We start from the raw sequence: 24,889 nt of genomic DNA, 5'->3' as shown, positions 1-24,889 counted from the left end.
TGTTCAAAATTAAAGTAAACAAGGATTGTTCCAAAAATTTTGAGAATCACTGCTACAATACCTATCCATATCTATCTTTTATAACCAAGGACAAGCCTAAAGCTTCATTTATAGTACAAGATTGTAACCAGGACAATATTCAACTTTGAACTCGGGTGCACAAGGGCTTAGATTTCTTTCTTTATATAATTCAGGCAGGTGAGTAACACATGTACCTTTATTCCCTCCATGAGCAACATTGTGGGGCATCCACTAGTACTATTAGCATCCGCAGTTTACACATACATAACTGAACTAAAAATAAACAAACACAGTCACACAGACAGATGGACAATAATTTCCCAGTTGGCCGCCATCAAATATTGATATATTTTGAGGGGGATTGGAAGAAAGGATTTTCTGATGAAAAATAAGGGCAATAGAAAGCTTTTAAACTTTTTGCAGCCAGTGTCAGCATTCCTAGGTAAATGATAACACTGTAATGGATGGAGGTTACATTCTGCCAAAACAACGTCCCTTAGAAGATCAGCACTAATTTGATATTTCAATTTTGCACACTAGCCGTCCCTATGGACCCCCGAGTGAGACTGATGGTCCAAATCAAGGGCAGTCTTGTCTTTATGCTCAATTAGTTTAAACTGGCCAACTGCGCTACTCTGAGGGCCCTTACAGAAAGGAAATGATAGAGAGGAGAGGAAGACTATCAATGAATTAGTCTGGGTTGGATTCTACACATACAGTCTTTTGAATGCATCTTTATCTAAATTTCTAATGCATTACATTGAACCTCTGGAATCAACACAACAATTTACTTCCCTGAAGTTTACTAAGGGGGAAAAAGGGGGTGTTTCTGACTCACATAAGTTACTAATAAGCTTGCAAATAGCTATTTCGAGTCGAATGTACACCATTAATTACACTGAGGCACACTTAAAAACCTCACCTGGTCCTTGTGCAGTTTTCTTCTCTTCCACCCAGTTATAATAAGCTGAATAATCCCCATTGCTTGGCAGGTATATCCAGCGGCCTACAATCCCTATGTTGGTTTCTCCATTGTTGTCGTCACAGATCCATCTTCCAGAGAGATAAGTAGTTCTCCTTGCCTCTGCCAGCTCACTCACAGTACTGGACGTCATGCCACTGTCAGATTCAAATGTCGTATCTGCTGGATCCCTAGTAGTACCAAGGAAAAAAAATTAAATTGAATGAGATTGCACATTTTATAGTGAATAGGATACTTCATAATCCCTATTACTTAATATGGATTACTGTACTGCATCATAAAAGGTAAAGTTTAAAGCCTAAAATCATACTTAAACAGGGCATATATGCAGACAAAGGACAGCAAAGGGTCTGTGACGACAAAGAGGAAGAATCCAGCATCTATACTCATAACTGATATCATTTTTAGTCAATCTATTTGGTTACTAGAGATCCCTTTCAATTGCAAGGAAACTGTCATTTAAATCAAATATTGAATTATCACGAAGAAACTAGCTTTAACAAACCTTTTTCCACATACTCAAACTGCTTAATTGATTCAACATCAGCAGTATAATTGGTCTTAGTGGGTTATCAGTCCCAGCTGTGTAGTCACATGTGGAGATGCAGAATGGGGCCTCGGCACTCCTCCACATGGAGGGAAAAAAATTGGTGGCAACCTGGTGAAGCTGCACCTCAGGACCACATGCATGCTAAATAGCGGAAGCAACATGCTATTGACACAGCTAAGCGATTCCACAACCAACGGATCAGATCAAAGCTCTGCAGTCCTGCCACATCCAGTCGTGAATGGTGGTGGACAATTAAACAACTAACGGGAGGAGGAGGCTCTGTAAACATCCCCATCCTCAACGATGGCGGAGTCCAGCACGTGAGTGCAAAAGACAAGGCTGAAGCGTTTGCAACCACCTTCAGCCAGAAGTGCCGAGTGGATGATCCATCTCGGCCTCCTCCCGATATCCCCACCATCACAGACGCCAGTCTTCAGCCAATTCGATTCACTCCACGTGATATCAAGAAACGGCTGAGTGCATTGGATACAGCAAAGGCTATGGGCCCCGACAACATCCCGGCTGTAGTGCTGAAGACTTGTGCTCCAGAACTAGCTGCGCCTCTAGCCAAGCTGTTCCAGTACAGCTACAACATTGGCATCTACCAAACAATGTGGAAAATTGCCCAGGTATGTCCTGTCCACAAAAAGCAGGACAAATCCAATCCGGCCAATTACCGCCCCATTAGTCTACTCTCATCAGCAAAGTGATGGAAGGTGTTGTCGACAGTGCTATCACTTACTCATCAATAACCTGCTCACCGATGCTCAGTTTGGGTTCCGCCAGGACCACTCGGCTCCAGACCTCATTACAGCCTTGGTCCAAACATGGACAAAAGAGCTGAATTCCAGAGGTGAGGTGAGAGTGACTGCCCTTGACATCAAGGCAGCATTTGACCGAGTGTGGCACCAAGGAGCCCTAGTAAAATTGAAGTCAATGGGAATCAGGGGGAAAACTCTCCAGTGGCTGGAGTCATACCTAGCACAAAGGAAGATGGTAGTGGTTGTTGGAGGCTAATCATCTCAGCCCCAGGACATTGCTGCAGGAGTTCCTCAAGGCAGTGTCCTCGGCCCAACCATCTTCAGCTGCTTCATCAATGACCTTCCCTCCATCATAAGGTCAGAAATGGGGATGTTCGCTGATGATTACACAGTGTTCAATTCCATTCGCAACCCCTCAGATAATGAAGCAGTCCGAGCCCGCATGCAGCAAGACCTGGACAACATCCAGGCTTGGGCTCATAAGTGGCAAGTAACATTCGCGCCAGACAAGTGCCAGGCAATGACCATCTCCAACAAGAGAGTGTCTAACCACCTCCCCTTGACATTCAATGGCATTACCATCACCGAATCCCCCACCATCAACATCCTGGGGGTCACCATTGACCAGAAACTTAACTGGACCAGCCATATAAATACTGTGGCTACAAGAGCAGGTCAGAGGCTGGGTATTCTGCGGCGAGTGACTCACCTCCTGACTCCCCAAAGCCTTTCCACCATCTACAAGGCATAAGTCAGGCGTGTGATGGAATACTCTCCACTTGCCTGGATGAGTGCAGCTCCAACAACACTCAAGAAGCTCGACACCATCCAGGACAAAGCAGCCCGCTTGACTGGCACCCCATCCACCACCCTAAACATTCACTCCCTTCACCACCAGCGCAGTGGCTGCAGTGTGTACCATCCACAGGATGCACTGCAGCAACTCGCCAAGGCTTCTTCGACAGCACCTCCCAAACCCGCGACCTCTACCACCTAGAAGGACAAGAGCAGCAGGCACATGGGAACAACACCACCTGCACGTTCCCCTCCAAGTCACACACCATCTCGACTTGGAAATATATCGCCATTCCTTCATCGTCGCTGGGTCAAAATCCTGGAACTTCCTTCCTAACAGCACTGTGGGAGAACCTTCACTACATGGACTGCAGCGGTTCAAGGCGGCGGCTCACCACCACCTTCTCAAGGGCAATTAGGGATGGGCAATAAATGCCAGCTTCGCCAGCGACGCCCACATCCCATGAACGAATAATAAAAAAAGTTACCAAAAAAAAATTCATGCAAATCCTAGTGACCAATGAGGAGTGCCAAATAACAAAGTACTGGGGAACAGATCACCTGACCACTACCTAGGATGATGAGTGGCATCGGAACAAAAGAAGGCAAAAGGGGAAGAAATGTTTCTTTTTCCACTCTGTTCAGAAACTGCCATAATTTAGAGCTGCAGCACTTACCATTTACGAGCCTTTTATAGTCACAAAGAGCCCCGTATTCTTCTTTAGGTTGCAAAATGGCCTCTATCCATTCTTACAAGTCATTCAATTGATTTTATACTCTACCCCTTTAAATCTGGAGTAGGCTGCTGCAGCATTCTTTTGCCCAATACTTCTAAATACTACAAATTTATTCATCTTCTGTGATTAAAGTGTAGAAAGCAGTACATATGTAGATATTAACTATCAGAAAGCATATTTATCTTGAAAGTTGATAAGAGTGGTCAGTACTCTTAAAAAGAGAAATCTACAAGTGTAACAATTTTTGTTTTATTCCTTCCTACCTCACTCCTATTTTCACTTCTTGTAGAGGGAAAATCACATTTGTTAGTTCCAGGATGTGTGTCCAACGGTTGCGGGCTAGGTGCTCCTGTCTATTCCAAAACTCAATGTTTTTCTTCTCAACCAAATCACCTAGTTTACGGATGTGTCTCTGAATCTTGTCCTTTTTCTCTTGATGTCGTTGGGCCCGACGTTGCAACTTTTGGTTGTCTTCCTGATTTTTAAATACCAATTCAGTATCTGAATTTAGCAACAAAGTTAAAAGTTAGTAGCATTACTTTCTTCTTCCTCTTCCATTTTCTCTGAACTTTCATTAAATAAAAAGTATATTTTTAATATTTTCCTTCTTCTCCATGTTCCACACTCGCTTCCTGACCTTGGCTAATGTCGTTCTAAACCAGGAGGTGTGCAAAAGCAACTCGGGTTACATTCCTTCCAATTTTCTTTCCCTCCCTCTCCATCGGGATATGTTTGACCTCTGCTTGGTGCTCCTCTATGACATGTTGTTCTTTAAACTTGGCAAAAGAACAATAAAACCTCTGCTAATGTGTGCACAGCAAAAACATGTATGGATTTTTTGGGGAACTTTTTCAGAACTTGAAGGGCAAGTACATTCCACAGAATTGCTCCATTATTCTACACGTAATAAAGGGAGATACCTACCATCATTCAGTCTCCTTGTTGCTGTTTTATATTTTAAATCTGGTGGTTAGAGGCAGCCTGGCAGCAATTATTTTGTTTACAGTGTTTCCTGCTTTGCCAGCAATGAACCAACATCATAAATCATGATATCCATCTATAATACACAATTCCTATTCATGGTATCACTGGAGAAATTCCATACAAAATGTCTGCTCCCTAGTTGACTTTAGCCACCATAGATATACCTGACAGAGATACCATTAAGTGTGTAAATATCTTCCTTTAGAATTATGGGATGATTAGGTGGAATGTACTTTCACTCTCAGTACAATACAACAGCCAATATAAATATAGAATTTTTGAAAATTATGAATTGAATTATTTAAGCTGGACCAGACAAAATGCTTACACTGCTGAAGGGTTAAAAAATTAGGGAACATAATTTAAAGGATAGACAACTCAAAACTATAATCACAAGAAACGTAATAGCCACAGAATAAGCTACTATGGAAAGCAATTTCGTCAAATAATATTCAAGTTCAAGGGATAGTTTGGTAGGTTTTTGGAGAAAGAGGAGATGGGCAGATGTCAAAAAATGAGTAATCAGACAAAAATAGCCTTTTCCTGTTCCCTGGATGTCTTATGATCTTATTTTATTTTAAAGCTCCCTCTTTACTTTTGCTGGCATGCTGTGATCATCCATTCATCTACTGAATATATCTATCTATATTATATTAAAAGTCTTGTGTGTAGCACACACTTCTTTGTACTATACTTCGAGTCCTCCCAGCTCCATTTCCAAGACAGATGTCACTGTTTGCCACAGCTCCCTACTGCTACCAACCCTGAATCAACTTCCCACCATGGCCACACAGCAGCACCCCCTCCCATTTCTTCCACAAACCCAACGCACTACTCCCAGACCCCGTATCTGCCATCCCACTATTCCAAGACTCAAAAGATTCCCCTATATTCCCACCAGACTACATCCCACTCCCAGGATTTCTACATGTCTCTTACCTACCTGAAACAACTTCCCAACCACTTTTTATGGATCTTAAGACATAAAATTCAGTACCTGAAGGGTTTCAGAGATAGGAATGGAACAGTACTACCTACCATGGAGATCAAGCATGGAGGATTCAATTAGAGGCAAGTAAAATTAATAAATAGGTAGAAAAGCATGATAGAGCATGTGATGGGAAAAGACAGGATAAGAAATGTATTATGGTACAGCAGCCTACTGGTTACGTAACTGGATTAGTAACCTAGCGGTTGTTACTAATCCACCCTTGACCCCTCTGTCCTTGCAAACTATCGCCACATCTCCAACCTCCCTTACCTCTCCAAATCCTTGAACTTGTTGCCACCTCCCAAATCTGTGCCCATCTTTTCCACAATTCCATTTTTGAATCCCTCCAATCAGATTTCCGCCTCTGCCACAGTACTGAAACAGCCCTTACCAAAGTCATAAACGACATCCTATGTGACTATGAACGTGGTAAACTATCCCTCCTCATCATTCTCGACCTGTCTGCAGCCTTTGACCATACCATTCTCCTCCTCTGTCGTCCAGCTGAGTGGGACTCTGCTCACCTGGTTCCATTCTTATCTATCCAGTCATAGCCAGAGAATCACCTGCTATGGCTTCTCTCCCCACTCCCACACCATTACCTCTGGAGTCACCCAAGGATCTATCCTTGGCCCCCTCCTATTTCTCATCTACATGCTGCCCTCGGTGACATCATCCGAAAACAAGTGAAGTTCCAAATGCACAGTGACGATACGCTCTACCTCACCACCACCTCCCTCGACCCCGCCACTATCTTTGATCTGTCACATTGCTTGTCCGACATCCAGTACTGCATGAGCAAAAATTTCCTCTAACTAAATATTGGGAAATCCAATGCCATTATCTTCGGTCCCCATCACAAACTCAGTTCCCTAGCCACCGACTCCAATCCTCTCCCTGGCCACTGTTTGAGGCTGAACCAAACCGTTCACAACCTTGACATCCTATCTGACCCTGAGTTGAGCTTCTGACCACGTATCCACTCCATCACCAAGACCGCCTACTTCCACCTCAGCAACATCGCACTTCTCCGTCCCTGCCTCAGCTCATCTGCTGCTGAAAACCTAATCCATGCCTTTGTCATCTCTAGAATTCACTATTCCAATGCTCTCCTGGCCGGCCTCCCATCTTCCGCCCTCCATAAATTTGAGCTCATCCAAAACTCTGCTGTCTGTATCCTAACTCACACCAAATCCCGTTCACCCATCACCCCTGAACTCGCTGACCTACATCGGTCTGAGAACGCCTCGATTTTAAAATTCTCATCCTCGTTTTCAAATCCCTCCATATTTCTGTAACCTCCTCCAGCCCTACAACCCTCCGAGATCTCTGCACTCCTCCAATCGTTGCCTCTTGTGCATCCCCAATTTTAATCGTTTCAACACTGGTGGCTGTGCCTTCAGCTGCCGAGGCCCTAAGCTCTGGAATTCCCTCCCATATTCTCTCCACCTCTCTTTCCTCCTTTAAGATGCTCCTTAAAATCTACCTCTGACCAACCTGTCCTAATATTTCCTTCTATGGCTCGGTGTCAAATTTTATTTGATGATCGCTCCTGTGAAGCACCTTGGGACGTTTTACTACTTTAAAGGCACTTTATAAATGCAAGTTGTTGTTGTTGTTGTTGTTAGTTAATTGCGAGTTGTGAAATTGAATTCAATAAATCTGGTCATTTGTAGCTGGCACAGGAAAAATAACCACGAAGGCTTCTAGAAAGTCATAAAAACTCAACGTTCACTTATATCCTTTAGGGATGGGAGCCTACCTCAACTGTGACTCTAGTACCACATTATGTGGTTGGTTCTTAATGCCCTCATAGCAACTAGGGATGGCCAATAAATACTGCCTTGCCAGTGTTACCCACATCCCAAGAACAATTTTTTTTTTAAAGTGTGTACATACACAAGACTTTTAATATATTATATACTAGCGAATCTCCCATGGTGTTGCAGGATACTTGTTTATTTCATTTAACATACAATATACTATCAGGGCCAATGATTTAGAGTTGTAATTTACTGAATATTGAGGGAGCACAATAATTTAAAGCGTGAATTAATTAAAACAACCACCTGAAAGTTGGCAACGGCATTCAAAAAATTCCTGATGCCTAAAATAGGCAGAGACAACAGGGTAAATGTGAAAGAAGGAGGTAGGAGAGAGGAGCAAGTGGCAGTTTGGGTTCAGGAACAGTCGGGAAGAAGGGGGTATAGTGGCAAGAGTCGGCAGCAGAGGGAGCGGGGGAGAACAGAGGCAACATCAGATGAGAGGCTTCATTTTAGCTTGATGGAAATAGCACGCTGGATGATTATTACAGGTAGTGTGGCACTTAAAAGTGTGTGCTATACATAAGATTTTTAATATAATAATAGCAAATTTTCTATGACGTTGCTTACAGTGAATTGGATGATATGCTTTTTTAGAACAATGCAGCGTTATGTTACACAGAATATATCATGACCATATAAAGCTGTTAACTTTATGGAGATGATGCCACCTGAGCATGTGCAGAATTTCCCACCATGCAATAGCTGGATTCTGTTAAGGCAGCAAGATCCTCAGCCTCCAATATTAACAAACGCCAATATATCTTTCAGTACTCCCAGATTCTGGGACACCAGAGTCTGGAGCTCCACCAGATCATGTTATTCCTCCTCCAAGGCGTTGACATTTGGGGACCTTCCCTTCCCAGTGCTCCAAGACAACTGGATTCCAGTCCTCAGCACGTCCAGATCCTGATACCTCCCTCGCTGCCAGAATCAAGACCTCCCTCCAGTGTTACCATACCCTATTACCCATTCCCCAGTGCTACCACACACTGCTACCACACACTGCGATTACCCCCACTTGACACACCCTAGGACCACTCAATGCTACCATATCCTGGGACTCTCCATCCCCAGCGCTGACAGACTCCAGTCCATCTCCCAAAGCCCCAGACCCTAGGACCGCCCCTCAGCGTGCTGGCACCTTCTCCACTACTGCTAAATACCAACAGCTTCCAGGCTTACCCATTAAGCTAAACCCTAAATCCCACAGCCTGGTATTTACAAAACTCCCAATTTTCTTATAGTGCTGCCATATGTCAGAACCCCTATCCCAATGCTACCAAAGCCCTGTACCCCCTCAGAACTGTTGCTAAACACTGCAACCACTTCCCTTTTCACTACTACTAAACCCACATACCAACCTCCAATCTGCTGGATTGCCTACTAAACATTCATGTTTCTAAAAAAGATAAAATTGACTATGTAAGTACAGGAACATATAATAATCATCAATACCACTATTTACAGTTTTCATAGAAAAATGGACCATAGCATGGAATTCCATTTCCAAATCAGAAGTAAAATTCCCAGAATATATACCATGTAATAAAAAAACAATAATTTATTCAGCCATTGTAAATCAATAGCCTTGATGTTAACTCCCTTCCTAACAGCACTGTGGGAGAACCGTCACCACACGGACTGCAGCGGTTCAAGGTGGCGGCTCACCACCACCTTCTCAAGGGCTATTAGGAATGGGCAATAAATGCCGGCCTCGCCAGCGATGCCCACATCCCATGAACGAATAAAAAAAACCATAATATTCCCCGACTCACTGTCAGCATGGTCATAGGAGATCCTCTAGTATATAAATACAAGTTTTTAGTCTAACACGTGTCCATTACACTCCCAAGCATCGGATTTCAAGTATCACACTTTGCTAGAGATGCAAAACCATTTTATTTGCCTTTTTTTTAAAAAAAAGGCAAAAGCCAGTCATCTTATACTGGATTTTGCCAACTTAGACCACATAGTGGGTACTCGAGCAGTGATCTTAACAGGACTAGCTGCATTAAACAAGTTCCTTCTTAACAGTTAAGCATGATAACTGTACTTCAGACTAATTGTGAGCACCATCACAGGAGATTTGTTGGTATAGAATTTTTTAAAAATGCATTTGGTTTATTTTTTAAACTTTGCATATCAAATTAGAAGCTGCAATAAAAATATTTCCTGAAACTAGTGATGTCAGAATGATCTAAATAAATTATCATGATGGACACAATACTACTATTTCAATATCAAACGATACAAATTCTTCCACTTTGGTTGAATCATCCCCAAGAGCTGAATCAAGACACTGACTGTCCAGAACAGCCAATATTTTGGCATGCATTCATTCATAAAGAGAAGTATTTCCATTATCTTCCATTCACTCACAATCTTTTTAAAGGCACATAAATTTTAATGGTGATATAATTCTTTATGTTACTTACTGCACTCTCCATTTTATTGTTATGAATGTTTCTAGTTCTTATTGTCAGAGTACATTGTGCTAAAGTATTTAGGTTAACTAGGTTGTCAGGATCATAGAATCTTACAGCATAGAAGGAGCCCATTCGGCCCATTGTGCCTGTGCTGGCTCCTTGAAAGAGCTATCCAATTAGTCCTGATACCCTGATCGTTTCCCATAGCCCTGCAAATTTTTCCTTTTCAAGTATATATTCCATTCCCTTTTGAAAGTTACTATTGAATCTGCTTCCACTGCCCATTCAGGCAATGCAGTCCCGATCATAACAACTCGCTGCGTAAAAAAAATTCTCCTCATCTCCCCTCTGGTTCCATTGCCAATTTATTGCTCATTCATAGTTACCCTGAGAAGGTAGTGATAAGCCTTCTCCTTGAACCACTACAGTGCTTGTGGTAATGGTGCCCCCACAAAGGCATTAGGTAGGGATTTTCAGAATACTGACCCAGTGATGATGAAGGAACAGAACATGTCCAAATCAGGATGGTGTGGGATATATTATTACATCCTAAAAATTATGTGTAAACATTGTAATTGCAGATTTTATGTTCCTGTATGAACCATGTGATTAGAATTAGTGGGAAGTCACAGGTGTAGAATTTCAATAGAATTTTGAACATTTCTCAGTTTTCCAAGGATACCTCTGAAATTTACAACTAAGTTTTCAAATTTAAAATAAAATGAAGCTTGGAAGAAAAAACATTTTTTATTGTGTTTAATTATAGTTCAAGTAGTTTAACTATTGTTCTGCTAAAACTTAAATGGGCAGCCAGTGACTGCTGGCTTACTGTATAATGCCATATCATTTCTGACCTATACAAAATGGTCAAAAACAATGACTTTAGAAGTTAGAACTACAATGCATTACAACAGTGACTACACTTCAAAAGTACTTCATTGGCTGTAAAGTGCTTTAGGATGTCCTGAGGTCATGAAAGGTGCTATATAAATGCAAGTCTTACTCTCTTTCTTTAATCCATGCAGATATAAATTACAGATGCAGGATAGGATGAATAGCAGGCCTACTTTGAAGACTTACGAACATACGAATTAAGAGCAGGGGTAGACCATTCGGCCCCTCGAGCCTGCTCTGCCATTTGATAAGATCATGGCTGATCTGATTGTGACCTCAACCCTACTTTCCTGTCTTCCCACTATAACCCTTTGACTCCTTTCTTAATCAGGAATCTATCTAACTCAGCCTTAAAAATATCCAATGACCCTGCCTCCACCGCTCTCTGGGGAAGGGAGTTCCACAGACTCACAACCCCCAGAGAAAAAAATTTCTCCTCATCTCCGTCTTAAATGGGAGACCTCTTATTTTTAAACTGTGGCCCCTTGTACTAGTCTCTCCCACGAGGGGAAACATCCTCTCAGCATCTACCCCTTCAAGTCCCCTCAGGATCTTATATGTTTCAATAAGATCACCTCTCATTCTTCTAAACTCCAATGTATACAGGCCCAACTTGTCCAACCTTTCCTCATAAGATAACCACCTCATCCCAGGAATCAGTCGAGTGAGCCTTCTCTGAACCGCCTCTAAAGCAATTATGTCCTTTCTTAAGGACATCTTCTAATTGCTGGACTGTGAATGAATGTTTCCCATTTAGTAAATTACTCTAAGATTTAGTTCAAATGATTTAATGTGTGGTTCTTAAAAAGATAACTATATCAGATTTATTAAGAAAAACATTTATGTAACAAAAAGTTGTCCACCAAAAATTGTTGAGAATTCCACTGACCCTCCTAATGACATCAATTTAATTACTTAACAATGATTTCACTGGTTTTGTACAAACCATGAATCAATAAGTAAATAATTTCCCCATAATTTCTTCGAGGCAAAATGTTGTTAGTCTAAGTGAACATAAAGAAAAAACTATAGGAGGAAGAAAAGTGCACAGAAATTAAATGGTGTGAACATTAATGTAATGAAAGGAATTATGTTATCACTGGAATTTAGTGCCCTTTACATTTCAATAGTTACAGCACTTTTCATTTTGTGCTTTTAGCATTAAAAACATTAATGAATGATTCTGGGTTGTGATGGTACATTGGGAATAATGCACAATACAGCAGAAAGACAGGATGTAAATTTCCATCCACAATTTCTTATCCCGAGTTTTCCAAGCTCAGCCATGCTAAGTACCTGGTCACAATTTAATATGAGGAGGTACTGAGTGGCAGCAGTGAAGGAAAATTAGAGGGCAGGTTACCCTGGCTGCTCTCATACACCCCCAAGTGATTGATTATAGATGTCACTGTCTGCTTCAGTCAGAAAAGTGCATGAAAAGGCAGGAAATAGAAAAAGATCAATGCAAGATTCTAATCAATATATCAACAATACATTCATTTACTCATTTATTTGCCACAATTATCTTCATTAAATTCTTTGAGAATTAAAAAAAAAATTTCACTAAGCTTTTGTACCTCTTTGGACTTCGTCATTTCCACAACAAATTGCCTCCTTCAGCTGTTCAATCCTCATTTGGCAAGACATAATCTTCCATTTCTGAAAATAAAATTGGAATGTTACTTTGAAGATTAAAATGCAATATAGAAATAGGTCTATTCAAAGAACACTCTAAACCAGAGATTATTTTCACATTTCATATAGGATTGAAAGCAGAAAAATTAAGCATTGCTCTGATGGTGAGCTATTTTTAAAAAAAAATTAGCAGGTCTCCCGTGCTACTACTCATGGTAGGTCAAAGGATAGGCTGTTTTATAAAGGACAGATGCATTATACCATGTAACATACCATTTATTATTCTGCTGCTAAAGTACAGTTGTGTTTAATTTGGTCTGTCCCTTTTAGGTCCACAGGTGTAACTGCTGTACTTTCCTGAACTCAATTGGTCTTAGCAGATTCTTAAATCAGTTCAAACTCTGACTGGCTTTCTTTTTTGTTTCAAAAGTGAAGTCAATTAGAATGTATTCTCTGTAGTCTGAGGAAGTTTCTCCATACATCGGAAATGACTGCATTTCTTTCCTTTTCTTAAAAAAAAAGCATAATGCAGAAATTTACATGTGCGATATTTAACATGTGAAGTACGCGTCTCAAAATTTTTTATATATATTAGCAAATCTTTCATGGTGCTACTTATGTAAAGTCAGAGGGTCTACTGTTTATAAGGCCAGGCAGGTGTGTTCCTTTAAGATTGATGTCATTGGAAAGGTCAGTGGAAATTTGTAACAACTTTTGGTGGTTAATACTGTGACGATACTGAAAATTGCAGGACATCTTTTTGTTGTATAAATGTTTTTTCTTAATAAATCTAATTTCTGTTAAATAAACATTGAGTTTGTTAAGAGGTTGCAGCTATTCTAGGTCATTGACCGAAAACATTAACCCTACCTTCCTCCCTCCATAGATGCAACCTGACCTGCTGAGCGTTTCCAGCGTTTTCTGTTTTTATTCTAGCTTCAGTATTGTGAGTGCTGGGAGAGTTTCCTTGTTCTTTTTATACTGTTTTTGAAGTGTAGCAAAAAAAACTTGAGTATGACGGGAAGCGCATGCTAGACGTAGAATTTTTATAGTATTACTACCGGTGAGTCAGAGGATGCATTATTTTGCAAGTACAAAAAAATGTAGGTCTGTGTCCCTTTAAGGTAAATGGAGCAATTGCTCTACTTTCTTGAAAGGAATGGTGGATTCACTTGGAATTCAAGTTGGGTGTGATGCGATTTCAAAGTACTGAGAGAATGATTCAAGAATCTGGAAGCAGGTTTGAATGTGGCGATTCAGAGAGATGTTGTCTTGTGGGAGTATTTTGAGAGGGAATCCTCGGGCCTTGGAATAGTGGTAGTGAAGTTTTGTGGTCGGGAATGTTATGTGGGGAGTTTGAAAGTGGTGGGAAGGGGATGCTATGTGTAGCATTGGCGAGAGGTTGATCTTGGGATATAGAAGCACTGGTGGGGGTGGGTGGGGATTGTATTGCGGAAGATAGTTGCTGGGTGTGAGAATACCAGGAGGGGGATCCTGAGGAGTGCAAACAGTAAAAGGAGGCTTTGAGAGTCTTTGAGCAATGGTAACAGTATCTTGTGGTCTGGGAGTAGCAGGCGAAGTGTTGGACTCAGAGCATTTTGAAAAGGGTGTGCGTGCATCTGGAACCACTGAAAAGAGGAACTACACAGTCTGGAACTATTGTTGGGGTTCACGGGATGCGAGAGCAGTGAAGGTGGTTGTGGAGTGGGAAAAGGGTGGCAAGGGATTTGCATGCTTGCAGAGAGGTCTTGGGGTACAGGAGGATTAACTACATTTAGGGTCTTAAATTTAGGGAGGGGACACCCATTATCACAAGCTCAGGATATCGCTGCAGGAGCTCCTCAGAGTAGAGTCCTCCACTCAACCATCTTCAACTGCTTCATCAGTGGCCTTCCCTCTATCATAAGGTCAGAAGTGAAGCTGTTCAGTGATTATTCTACAATGTCCAGCTGCATTCTTAACTCCTCTACTAATGAAGTAGCGCACGGCAGCATACAGCAGGACACTGACAACATCCAGCCTTAGGCTGACACGCGGTAAATAACATTCACACCATGCAAGTGCCAGGCAATGTCCATCTCCAACAAGAAAGAGACCCAACCACTTCCAGTGACCTTCAATAGCACCAACTTCATCGAATCCCCCACCTAAACATCCTTTGGGGGACGGGGTCACCATTGACAATTTAAGTTACTATGGTTTAGTTATTATAGCATGATTAAAGTAATAAAATAATAAATATCAAATTTCATATCCAAATTCTTTTGATTAGACAGGTGGAACAGAACTTTCACGCAGCAACATGAAAAAACACAAATCAAGCTACACAGTTATTAAGAAGTAAATATCAGAATGCATAGTACAATAAACTCACCAACTGATCAGTTTTCCACTTCCCTTCAATAGCTTTTATAACTCTGCAAAATAAAATGAACAGAATTGAAAGCCTGACTCATCATACACATGTGCACACAAACAGCATAAAAGTAATGCCAAATGTATTTCATTTGCTGTTGAAGATATTGAACTAAATGTTAATAGTAAAATTTCAGCCACATATTGAAGCAAAATAAAATGTAGATGAACAGATTTAGAACTGAAAACATCAATTCTTACTGTTGCTGATACTTTTCCTTCTCATTCCTCAAGTGTTTTAACCGTTCCATTTTGTCAGCATACCTGTAAGAAATCAGTTTTTTATGATTATTGACAGCTCATAAATGCATAATTAAATTATAGATTAAATATGCACAGAGTTCAAAATATTTGCTTTTAAAGAAGACAAATTGCAGATGTTGCAGAATTGTATAGCAAATCAGTAATGAAAACTACCCTGTAATGTGACAATTTTCCACAGTAAATTTCTTGGACAGTCTTTCAAACTTTGTATGTTTAATTTTAAAAAGATCTTTTCAGGCAATTTAACAATAAAGTCCAAAGAGCTGTTAAACTAGCCTAAAACAAATTCCTTATTATACTTGCACTATATTCTGTAAAGCACAAATCTGCAAATATGCAATATCCTGTCATTTTACCGATATGGTTTGTAATCTTGCACATTCTATATGTAATATTGCATGCAAAAGTTTCTCCTACATTTTGAAATTACAGTTAATAACCTTTGCCTAAATGTAATGAAAATAAATACTAAAAGAGTCAGTTAATTATGCAATGGACAAGCAAGCAAGCCAGCCTTACATTTATATAGCACCTTTCACGACCACAGGATGTCCCAAAGCGCTTTACAGCCAATGAAGTACTTTTGAAGTGTAATCACCGTTGTAATGTAGAAAACGTGGCAGCCAATTTGCGCACAGCAATCTCCCACAAACAGCAATGTGATAATGGCCAGATAATCTGTTTTAGTGGTACTGGTCAAGGGATAAATATTGGCCAGGACACTGGGGAGAACTCCCCTGCTCTTCTTCGAAATAGTGCCATGGAATCTTTTACATCCACCTGAGATGGCAGACAGGGCCTCGCTTTAACATCTCATCCAAAAAATAGCATCTCTGACTCAGTACTGCACTGGAGGATCAGCGTAGATTTTGTGCACAAGTCTCTGGAATGGGATTCAAACCCACAACCTTCTGAGCCATAGCTGACACGGTGACAGAGAACCATGTGATAATTCACAACAAATATCATAGTTATATTGAACCTGTTGGTGTAAGCCCCAACTCCTCCTGCACATTTAGTCTTACCAAACAAGTCATCCTGGCTGTACATTTCATCCTCCTATGAAAGTCAAGGCACCATTCTGCATGGACATTTGTATGGTGTCTTACATTACACGTGACTGAATGTTCACATTTCAAGGCCAGCTGGAGCACTCATTGTGCATTACACACATTGCACTCAATTGTTTGTTGTCCTGAAGAGTCCGAATCATATTGATGAGTAGGCATAAAGAGATTTTCAAGGAGTGTAGAAGTAAGTCAAGTATAAAACTAATTAATAAATTAAAAATCAGGATAAATACAAATATGAATGGAGAACTATAAAACAATTTTTGTAACCAGTCAACCTGGAGGAAATTAAGAAAGGCAAATGCACACTGCTGGCAATAAAGTTACCAAATAATTTTAAAAGACCAATTCATAGTTACTGTTTAAAATTGAACACATCACATCATGCAACAGAAAAAAAATTAGCTAATTTTTCAGCAAAAAAATTATAATGAACCATTAAAAGGGAAGTTACCAATAGTGATGCAATGCACACCACATTACAGCATCAATTTTGTTCCATGACAATAGAAGTTGCATGATGAAATACTCAAGGGTCCTTGAAGAACTGGGACAGATTCTATGCGAGTCCCTTGCCCATACCTTTAATAGTTCACTGGAATCGGAGACAGTTCCCTTAGACTGGAAGGGTGCTAATGTAGTTCCAATTTTTTTTTTAAAAAGGGTGATAAGGCAGAACCAGGTAACTACAGACCTATTTGCTTGATTTCAGTAATAGGAATAATGCTCCAAGGAAACATTAGGGATGCCCTACATGACCATTTAGATAGAGAAGATCTTATAAATTTAAAACAGAAATAGACAGTTTCCTAGAAGTAAAGGGAATTAGGGGTTACGGGAAGCGGGCAGGAAATTGGACATGAATTTAGATTTGAGGTTAGGATCAGATCAGCCATGATCTTATTGAATGGCAGAGCAGGCTTGAGGGGCCGATTGGCCTACTCCTGCTCCTATTTCTTATGTTCCTATGTTCTTATCAGGGACACCCAACATGCCTTCCAGAAAAGGTCATGTCTTCAAATTTGATTAAAATTTTGAAGAAGTCATCAGGTTAGTGGATGAGAGTAACCTAGTAGACATTGTTTACCTGGATTTTCAGAAAGTTCTTGATAAGGTACCTCACAAGAAGCTTCTCCATAAGGTAGAAATCTTGTGGAATTAGTGGTAATTTGCTGTGGTGCATTGTGAATTCCTGAATGCCTGTAGACAGAAAGTTGTTGCCAATGGATTTGGATCTGCTTGGACATGTTACCAGTGGTGTCCTGCGGGGATTAGTGTTAGAACCGTTGCTATTTATTATTTTCATTTATGACCTAGATGTAGTTGTGGGGGGAAAAAGATCTGCAAGATTGCGGATGATACCAAGATTTGTGTGAGTGTTAGGACTATACAGGATACTCAACTACTGCAAGCAGATCTCGATGTGTTGGGGGAATGGGCCCGTACTTGGCAAAGGTTGTTTAACTTAGAAAAGTGTAGCGTTATGCACATGGGCAGGTCTAATGCTAAATATACATACACCCTACACAGAACAGAATTAAAGCCGGTGGTGAAAGAAAGAGATCTGGGTGTTATAGTGCATCACTAAAGGTTTGTAACCAATGCCGTAAAGCTATAGCTAAAGCAAACATGGTTCTAGATTGTAGTCACAAAACAATTCACTATAAAACAAAGCATACTATTTTGTCCTTGAAAAAGACAGGCCAGTTAGGCTTCAGTTAGAATAGTGTGTTCAGTTTTGGTTTCCTCAAATGGTGGAGGATATTGAGGCTTTGGAAAGAGTACAGAGGAGGGCCACAAGATTAATTCCAAGTTTATAAAACCTTAGTTACCCAGATAGGCTCAAAGAGCTGGGTCTGTATACTTTAGAAAAGCGTATATTGGGGCGATTTGATCGAGGTTTATAAAAGAATGAAGGGACTAGATTGTCTTTATGTTGATCAATTACGTCAACTGGATAGGTTAGGGAGAAGCAGGGGTCATGCTTACAAGTTATTTAAGAGCAGAACTAGGTCGAATGTGAGGTGGTTCTTCATTTGCCATTGAATAGTGGACCCATGGACCAGGTTGTCAGCTATTATGGTGAACGCAGATTTGCTGAATTCCTTCAAGAGACAGATGGACCTGATTCTGGCTGGGCGGAGATTACCTCACACAAGAGGTATCATAATAGGTACAGCAGAGAAGGAGGCCATTCAGCCCATCGTGTCTGTGCCGGCTCTTTGAAGGTGCTATCCAATTAGTCCCACTCCCCTGCTCTTTCCCCATAGCCCTGTAATTTTTTTCCCTTCCAGTATTTATCCAATTCCCTTTTGAAAGTTCTATTGACTCTGCTTCCACCGACCGTTCAGGCAGCGCATTCCAGATCATTACAACTCACCGCATAAAAAAATGTTCCCTCATGTCACCTCTGGCTCTGCAAACTTTGAAATTATACTCTGTACCCAGGCCCAGGTCATTAATACAGTTCAAAAAGAGCAGTGGTCCTAATACTGACCCCTGGGGAACACCACTGTATACTTCCCTCCAGTCTGAAAAACAACCGGTCACCACTATTCTCTGCTTTCTGTCCCTTAGCCAATTTTGTATCCATGCTGCCACTGTCCCTTTAATTCCATGGGCTTTAATTTTGCTAACAAGTATTATGTGGTACATTGTCAAATGCCTTATGAAAGTCTATACACACATCAACCACACTACCCTCATCAACCCTCTCCATTACTTCATCAAAGAACTCAATCAAGTGAGTCAAACGCAAATTTTCCTTTAACCAATCTATGCTGACTTTCATTTATTAACCCATACTTTTCCAAGTGCCAATTAATTTTGTCCCGGATTATTGTCTCAAGGTTTCCCCACCACCGACGTTAGACTGACTGGCCTGTAATTGCCGGGTTTATCCCTCTCCCCTTTTTTGAACAGGGATGTAACATTTTCAATCCTCCAGTCATCTGGCACCGTCCCCATATCTAAGGAGGATTGGAAGATTGTGGCCAGAGCCTCCGCAATTTCCACCCTTACTTCCCTCAGTAACCAAGGATACATCCCATCTGGACCAGGTGACTTTTCTACTTTGAGTACTGTCAATCTTTTAAGTACCTCCTCTTCATCTATTTTTATCCTATCCAATATCACTACTACCTCCTCCTTTACTGCTACAATAGCAGCATCATCTTCTCTAGTGAAGACCGATGTGAAGTGTTCATTTAGTACCTCAGCTATGCCCTCTGTCTCCACAAGATCATCTTTTTTGTCCCTAATCGGTCCCACCCTTCCTTTGACTACCCTTTTACCACGGAGTGCAGCGGAGCACTGAGTGGCCAGCTGAGTGTTTGTTGAGTGTGGGAGTTTAAGGGTTAATCTCTAAAATCTAGTGTAAATTGCTATCAACTGTTTAAGTTCAATTTTAAAGTTTAAATTTTTAAGTTTCTGTCAGGCTTCAGCAGAGACATCTGCTGTAGTTAGTTAATTGGTTAGCTAGATTAAACTGGTTCCTGAAGGTGGAGCAGGCCTGACTCATCTGAGTCACAAACAGTAGAAAAACAGGGGCCTGTTAGTGCAAACCAAGCACAGAGTGCAGCGGAGCACTGAGTGGTCAGCTGAGAGTTTGGTGAAGTGGGGGAAGGAGGTGCTGCTTTGCCTTGCTTTTCCACAGAGCGGCGGCAAGTACCCTGTAATATAAATCGGGGTCAGTGTGATCTCCTGGAATAGTTTCAATTGCCTTAAGGGGTCAGAGAGGAGTTTTCCAGATTTCACCCCTCCTAATTGGCCTGGGTTTTTATCTAGTTTATCCCAGGAGATTACATGGCTCTGGATGGGTAGGGAATGTCTGTATCATGACGGTTAAGGCATCACGACTATATGGGATAGGCTAGATGGACCAGTGAGTCTTTTCCTATCAGTCATTTTCATATGTTTGTAAGTTGCTGAAATTATTTGAGTAAAAGAATACAACTGTAAAAAAAAACCTTGCATAACTTCATTATTTGCAGTGTAGGTCTTTGAAATAAATTGAGTTCTATAGCCTAAATACGTTCTTCTTGAAATATCTTTTGCAAGTTATAAATTGCTTATAGCTATATATGCAATGCATTGTCACAGGGTGGGGGGTTGCTGTTGTCATCCTGTTGTAAAGCTACAGTAATTAATGTTCCCAGCAGGGAAGTGAAAGATAAATAAAATGTTAACTCTGGATCAAACACCCCCAGGGAAACAAAAAGCAAGCTTGGTTGCAGGACAAACCCTGAAGGTGCTAGAGTTGAAACCATTATAATTAAGGTTTATTCTTTTGTGTTTGTTGCTCTTGATGAGCTGAGACTGTAACAATATCATCGCAGCTGACACGAGGTTTGTAATGATACTTTACAACTATTCAATACAAATGTGAAGTTTTGTATAGGTATATGTCAGATATCAAACTAAAGCATTTTTGGAAGAAGTGTTGGTGTTAGTTATTGGAATAATTTTCTAATTTCAACTTCAAGTATTCCCAGATCAGATGTTGCATAGAACCATAGTTGCTGGCTCTGTCACAACAATCCAAAACTAATAACATTGCTCCATTCTCTCCCCATATCCCCTGTATCTTCCTCTGCTTCAAATATATTTGTCCAACTTTCCCTTAAAGATGCAATGGTCTTGGCCTCAACTATTCCCGGTGGCAAAGTGTTCTGTCCACCAACGACCTGCTGTATAAAGAAGTTTCTCTTAACCACTCTCCTGATTTTTTTAGCGACAGCTTTAAATTGATAACTCCAAGTCACTGATTCCCCAGAGGAGATAATCTTTCCCTATGCACCCTATCTGGTTCCAAAAACGGCAATGAGATAAATATCTACATAATCTGTCTTAGTGGCATTGGTTGAGGGATAAGTGTTGGCCAGGTCACTGGGAGAACTCCCCTGCTCTTTGGTTTAATGTTTTATATGAAAGATGGCACCTCCAATAGTGCTGCACTGAACTGTCAATCTAGATAAAGTGCTCAAGTCTCTGGAGCGGGACATCAACTCACTACGTTCTGACGCAGAAGCTACCACTGAATCAATGGTGACATCATTTGCCTACATAACAATGGGCTGTCTTTCAAATTGTGTTAAGTGCTGCAGGACATTTCAGAAAGGCATGATAAAATGCAAAGTGTAGTCTTTCTTGTATTGTATTACCGTAATGTTACATTACTTGAAACATGTAATCCTTTATGAATGCTGCAGCAACCTAGCATAATCACTTTGCACAAAAAAATTATAAAGGGTTTAATCAAATTAGGAAACCTAAATTATAATCTGGCATATGCTTTTAACGAAAGATAGATGGGAACAATTACCAGGATATCATCTCAAAAAGGTTAGCATGTTCAGTGCAACTCAACTCCCAAAACATTGACTCATCTTTCCCTTTTAGGCATGAAATGTCCCGCAGTGCATAGCCAGCTATTTCTATTGGTATATTTCAGTTTCCAATAATCCTGCTTTTTAATGATCTCAGATGGATTTTAGCTAGTATATAATTCATAAGAATGTTAAAATCAAAACCATAAGATTAGTTCCATACATTCTCAATATGCTCTGTAGTTCATTGGTTTGATTTTATTCCCCGTTGAGTCTTTTTTTCCTCCATAAGAGTCTAACAATGGGTACAGTTGGTGCCTAATTATGTCCACACCAGAGGACTGCAGAACAACTGAGAGCTTCAAGAGATAAGGGATTTCACAACAGCAGCAGCAGCGTTAGTATCCTTTCTTCAACCAGGCTACTGGAGGAATTGGGGGAAAAAGTGGAGAAAGAGGGTTTCATGGCCCCGGTTTTCTACCCGGCAGAGGTCATGGGCCAATATTTATTCTGTTAAACATTTGTGTAATACATGTTTGATCGGGGATCTTCTCTGGGAAACCTGACCGTGACTTCGCGCTACGTTAGACAATGCCTCTCGCACTCTTGTCAAACTTTGCACAGGACCTGAGTGTGGCCTGTAACCCGCGGGGCCGACTGCTCGATGGCTTCTTGTACGTACAGTAATGTTATTTTACTGCTGGTAAACAATACCTCTCGGAGTTTCTGCTGTCGAAATAAACGAAATCTCCGGCCAGGATACATTTAGCACAGGTGAGGCGCCTTCTGGCGGTGTTGCAGAGCGGGCAGCGCTCCACAGCCACGTACAGCCCCTCGGCATCGTCCACCGAATCGAGCAGCGGCAGCGATAGCAGCGGCGCCACCAGCGCCGGTTGGTCGCGTGCTTCTCCGGCTCCGACTCCAACTGCCCTCCTTTCCATGGGAGACGCCATACTGAGAGCTCGGGCCCGTCACGTGGTTTTGTTTTACTCGGCTGCATTGTGGGTACAGTCAGTTGCTGTCACGTGTGACCCTAAGAGACCGTCCACCAATTACCATGGTCAATACAAGAGCGAATAAAGCGATTGGAAGGTGGGTGTGAAGCTACTCCCTCCCTCCCTCAACATAATACGTAAGTACTTGTCATTACTATGGACACGGGGCTAAAGTGTACTTTTTAATACTGTTATAGGAAAGCGATAGTTTATGGATGTCCTCAACTATGGGAAATAATCTCTCTCTCCTGTTTCCCTCCCCCACTATAATAGCCTCAAAAGCCCGAGGACTTCAGTGACACAAAAGGAGTAATCAATTTTTAAAAAAAAAATAAAGTTCACTAGTTTTGAATAAGTACAACACATAAAATTATAGGTTAAAAACGGAATGCTGGGAATCTGAAATAAAAATAAATGCTGGAAAGACAATCTTTTCAAATGCTAATTTACCTGTTAACATTTAAAGGTAGGTATACCCCTCCCCATAAATAATTAAAATACACACCTACACTAAAAGTAACCTATTTTGGTACTTAAAATAACTCCATACATGTAGATGACAATGGAAGCTAAGTTTTGGGTTCAGGTGTTAGAACAAGCAAATTTTAATATACATTAGAGGTGCTCCTTATCCTGTCTACAACACCATGGGTTCACAGCAAAGCCCATGTATAAAACTTTAATTTAAAATATACATGCGGCCTGAGACACAATCTACACAGACACCATTTATACCTTTAATAAAAAAAGTTCATTGATCACTTCATACAACAGAAAACCTCTGCCAGTTTTCTCCCATTCAATCTTGAAGGCATTCATAAAACATAAAAAGAGATAGGAGTAGGCCATTTGGCCCATTGAGCCTGCCTTGCCATTCAGTGAGATCATGGCTGATCTGATTCTGGCCTCAACTCCACTTTCCCACCTGTTCTCCATATCCTTTGACTCCCTTGCTGATCAAAAATTTGTCTAACTCAGCCTTGAATATATTCAATGAAGCAGCCTCCACTGCTCTTTGGGGAAAGAATTCCAAAGGTTTACAACTCTCAGAAGAAACTTCTCATCTCCATCTTAAATGGTTGACCTCTTATTCTGAGACTATACCCCCTAGTTCTAGATTCCCCTATGAGAGGAAACATCATCTCAGCATTTATCCTGTCAAACCCCCTCAGAATCTTATGTTTCAATAAGATTTCCTCTCATTCTTCTAAACTCCTGTGAGTATTGGCCCAACCTTTCCTCATAAGAAAACCCTTCTATACCTGGAATCAACCTAGTGAACCTTCTCTGAACCACCTCCAATGCAAGTAAATTCCTTAAATAAGGGGACCAAAACTGTACACAGTACTCTAGGTGTGGTCTCACCAGCACCCTGTACAATTGTAGCAAGACTTCCTTGCTTTTATACTCCATCCCCCTTGAAATAAAGGCCAATATTCCATACACTTTCCCAATTATCTGCTGCACCTGTATACTAACTTTTTGTGTTTCATGTACAAGGAAACCCAAATCCCTCTGTACCACAGCATTCTGAAGTCTTTCTCAGTTTATATAAAATTTGCTTTTTTATTTTTCCTACCGAAGTGGATGACTTCACATTTCCCCACATTATACTCCATCTGCCAAATTTTTGCACACTCGCTTAACTTATCTATATCCCTTTGCAGACACTGTGTCCTCCTCAACTTACTTTTCCACGTATCTTTGTATCAGTAAATTTGGCCACAGTACACTCGCTTCCTTCATCCAAGTCATTATAGATTGTAAATAGTAGAGGCCTCAGCACTGATCCCTGTGGCACCCCACTAGTTACAGATTGCCATCCTGAAAATGACCCCTTTATCCCAACTCTCTTTTCTGTTAGTTAGCCAATCCTCTATTTACTCCTTGCCATGTTCTCTCTCATACCTTAAAGTGGCCATTATTCAGGCATGTGTCTTGATGGCAAATGTCAGCAGGCTACTTCACTGGGGGTAGGGATGTGTAAAATCATAACTAAATCTGACTCCCATCACTCAATATTCACACACAGTGAACCCCAACTATTCCAGAAGCATTAAGGCCAGTTGTAATATCCTTACCACCTGGCTTGGTCAGTTAACTCAGCACTGACCAGGGAATGAATTTGGGACCTTCATGGTCTACATTTAAACTATTCACTGTAAATGCAAAACCATCAGGAGACATTAGAAGACATTTCTGATGTCATGAGACTG

General features: G+C 40.9%; 1 protein-coding gene across 2 annotated transcripts in view; it reads right to left on the bottom strand.

Moving 5' to 3' along the window:
* Nucleotides 1–22,664, bottom strand: part of atg14 (autophagy related 14) — a 31,946-nt gene extending 9,282 nt beyond the window's left edge. For both annotated transcript variants that reach the window (XM_067991574.1, XM_067991575.1), the window contains exons 1-6: nt 22,393–22,664; nt 15,219–15,281; nt 14,977–15,019; nt 12,545–12,626; nt 4,110–4,347; nt 944–1,173 (exon numbers count right to left, since the gene is read on the bottom strand). In XM_067991574.1, the coding sequence (XP_067847675.1) occupies nt 944–1,173; nt 4,110–4,347; nt 12,545–12,626; nt 14,977–15,019; nt 15,219–15,281; nt 22,393–22,631 (895 nt within the window). In that variant the 5' untranslated portion in view covers nt 22,632–22,664. The remainder of the gene's footprint in view (nt 1–943; nt 1,174–4,109; nt 4,348–12,544; nt 12,627–14,976; nt 15,020–15,218; nt 15,282–22,392) is intronic.
* Between the last annotated feature and the right edge of the window lie 2,225 nt (nt 22,665–24,889).

Source organism: Heptranchias perlo, chromosome 10 (assembly GCF_035084215.1).
Source record: "Heptranchias perlo isolate sHepPer1 chromosome 10, sHepPer1.hap1, whole genome shotgun sequence".
NCBI lineage: Eukaryota > Metazoa > Chordata > Chondrichthyes > Hexanchiformes > Hexanchidae > Heptranchias > Heptranchias perlo.
The sequence above is the reverse complement of the archived record's forward strand: the minus strand, read 5'-3'. Positions and strand labels throughout refer to the sequence as shown.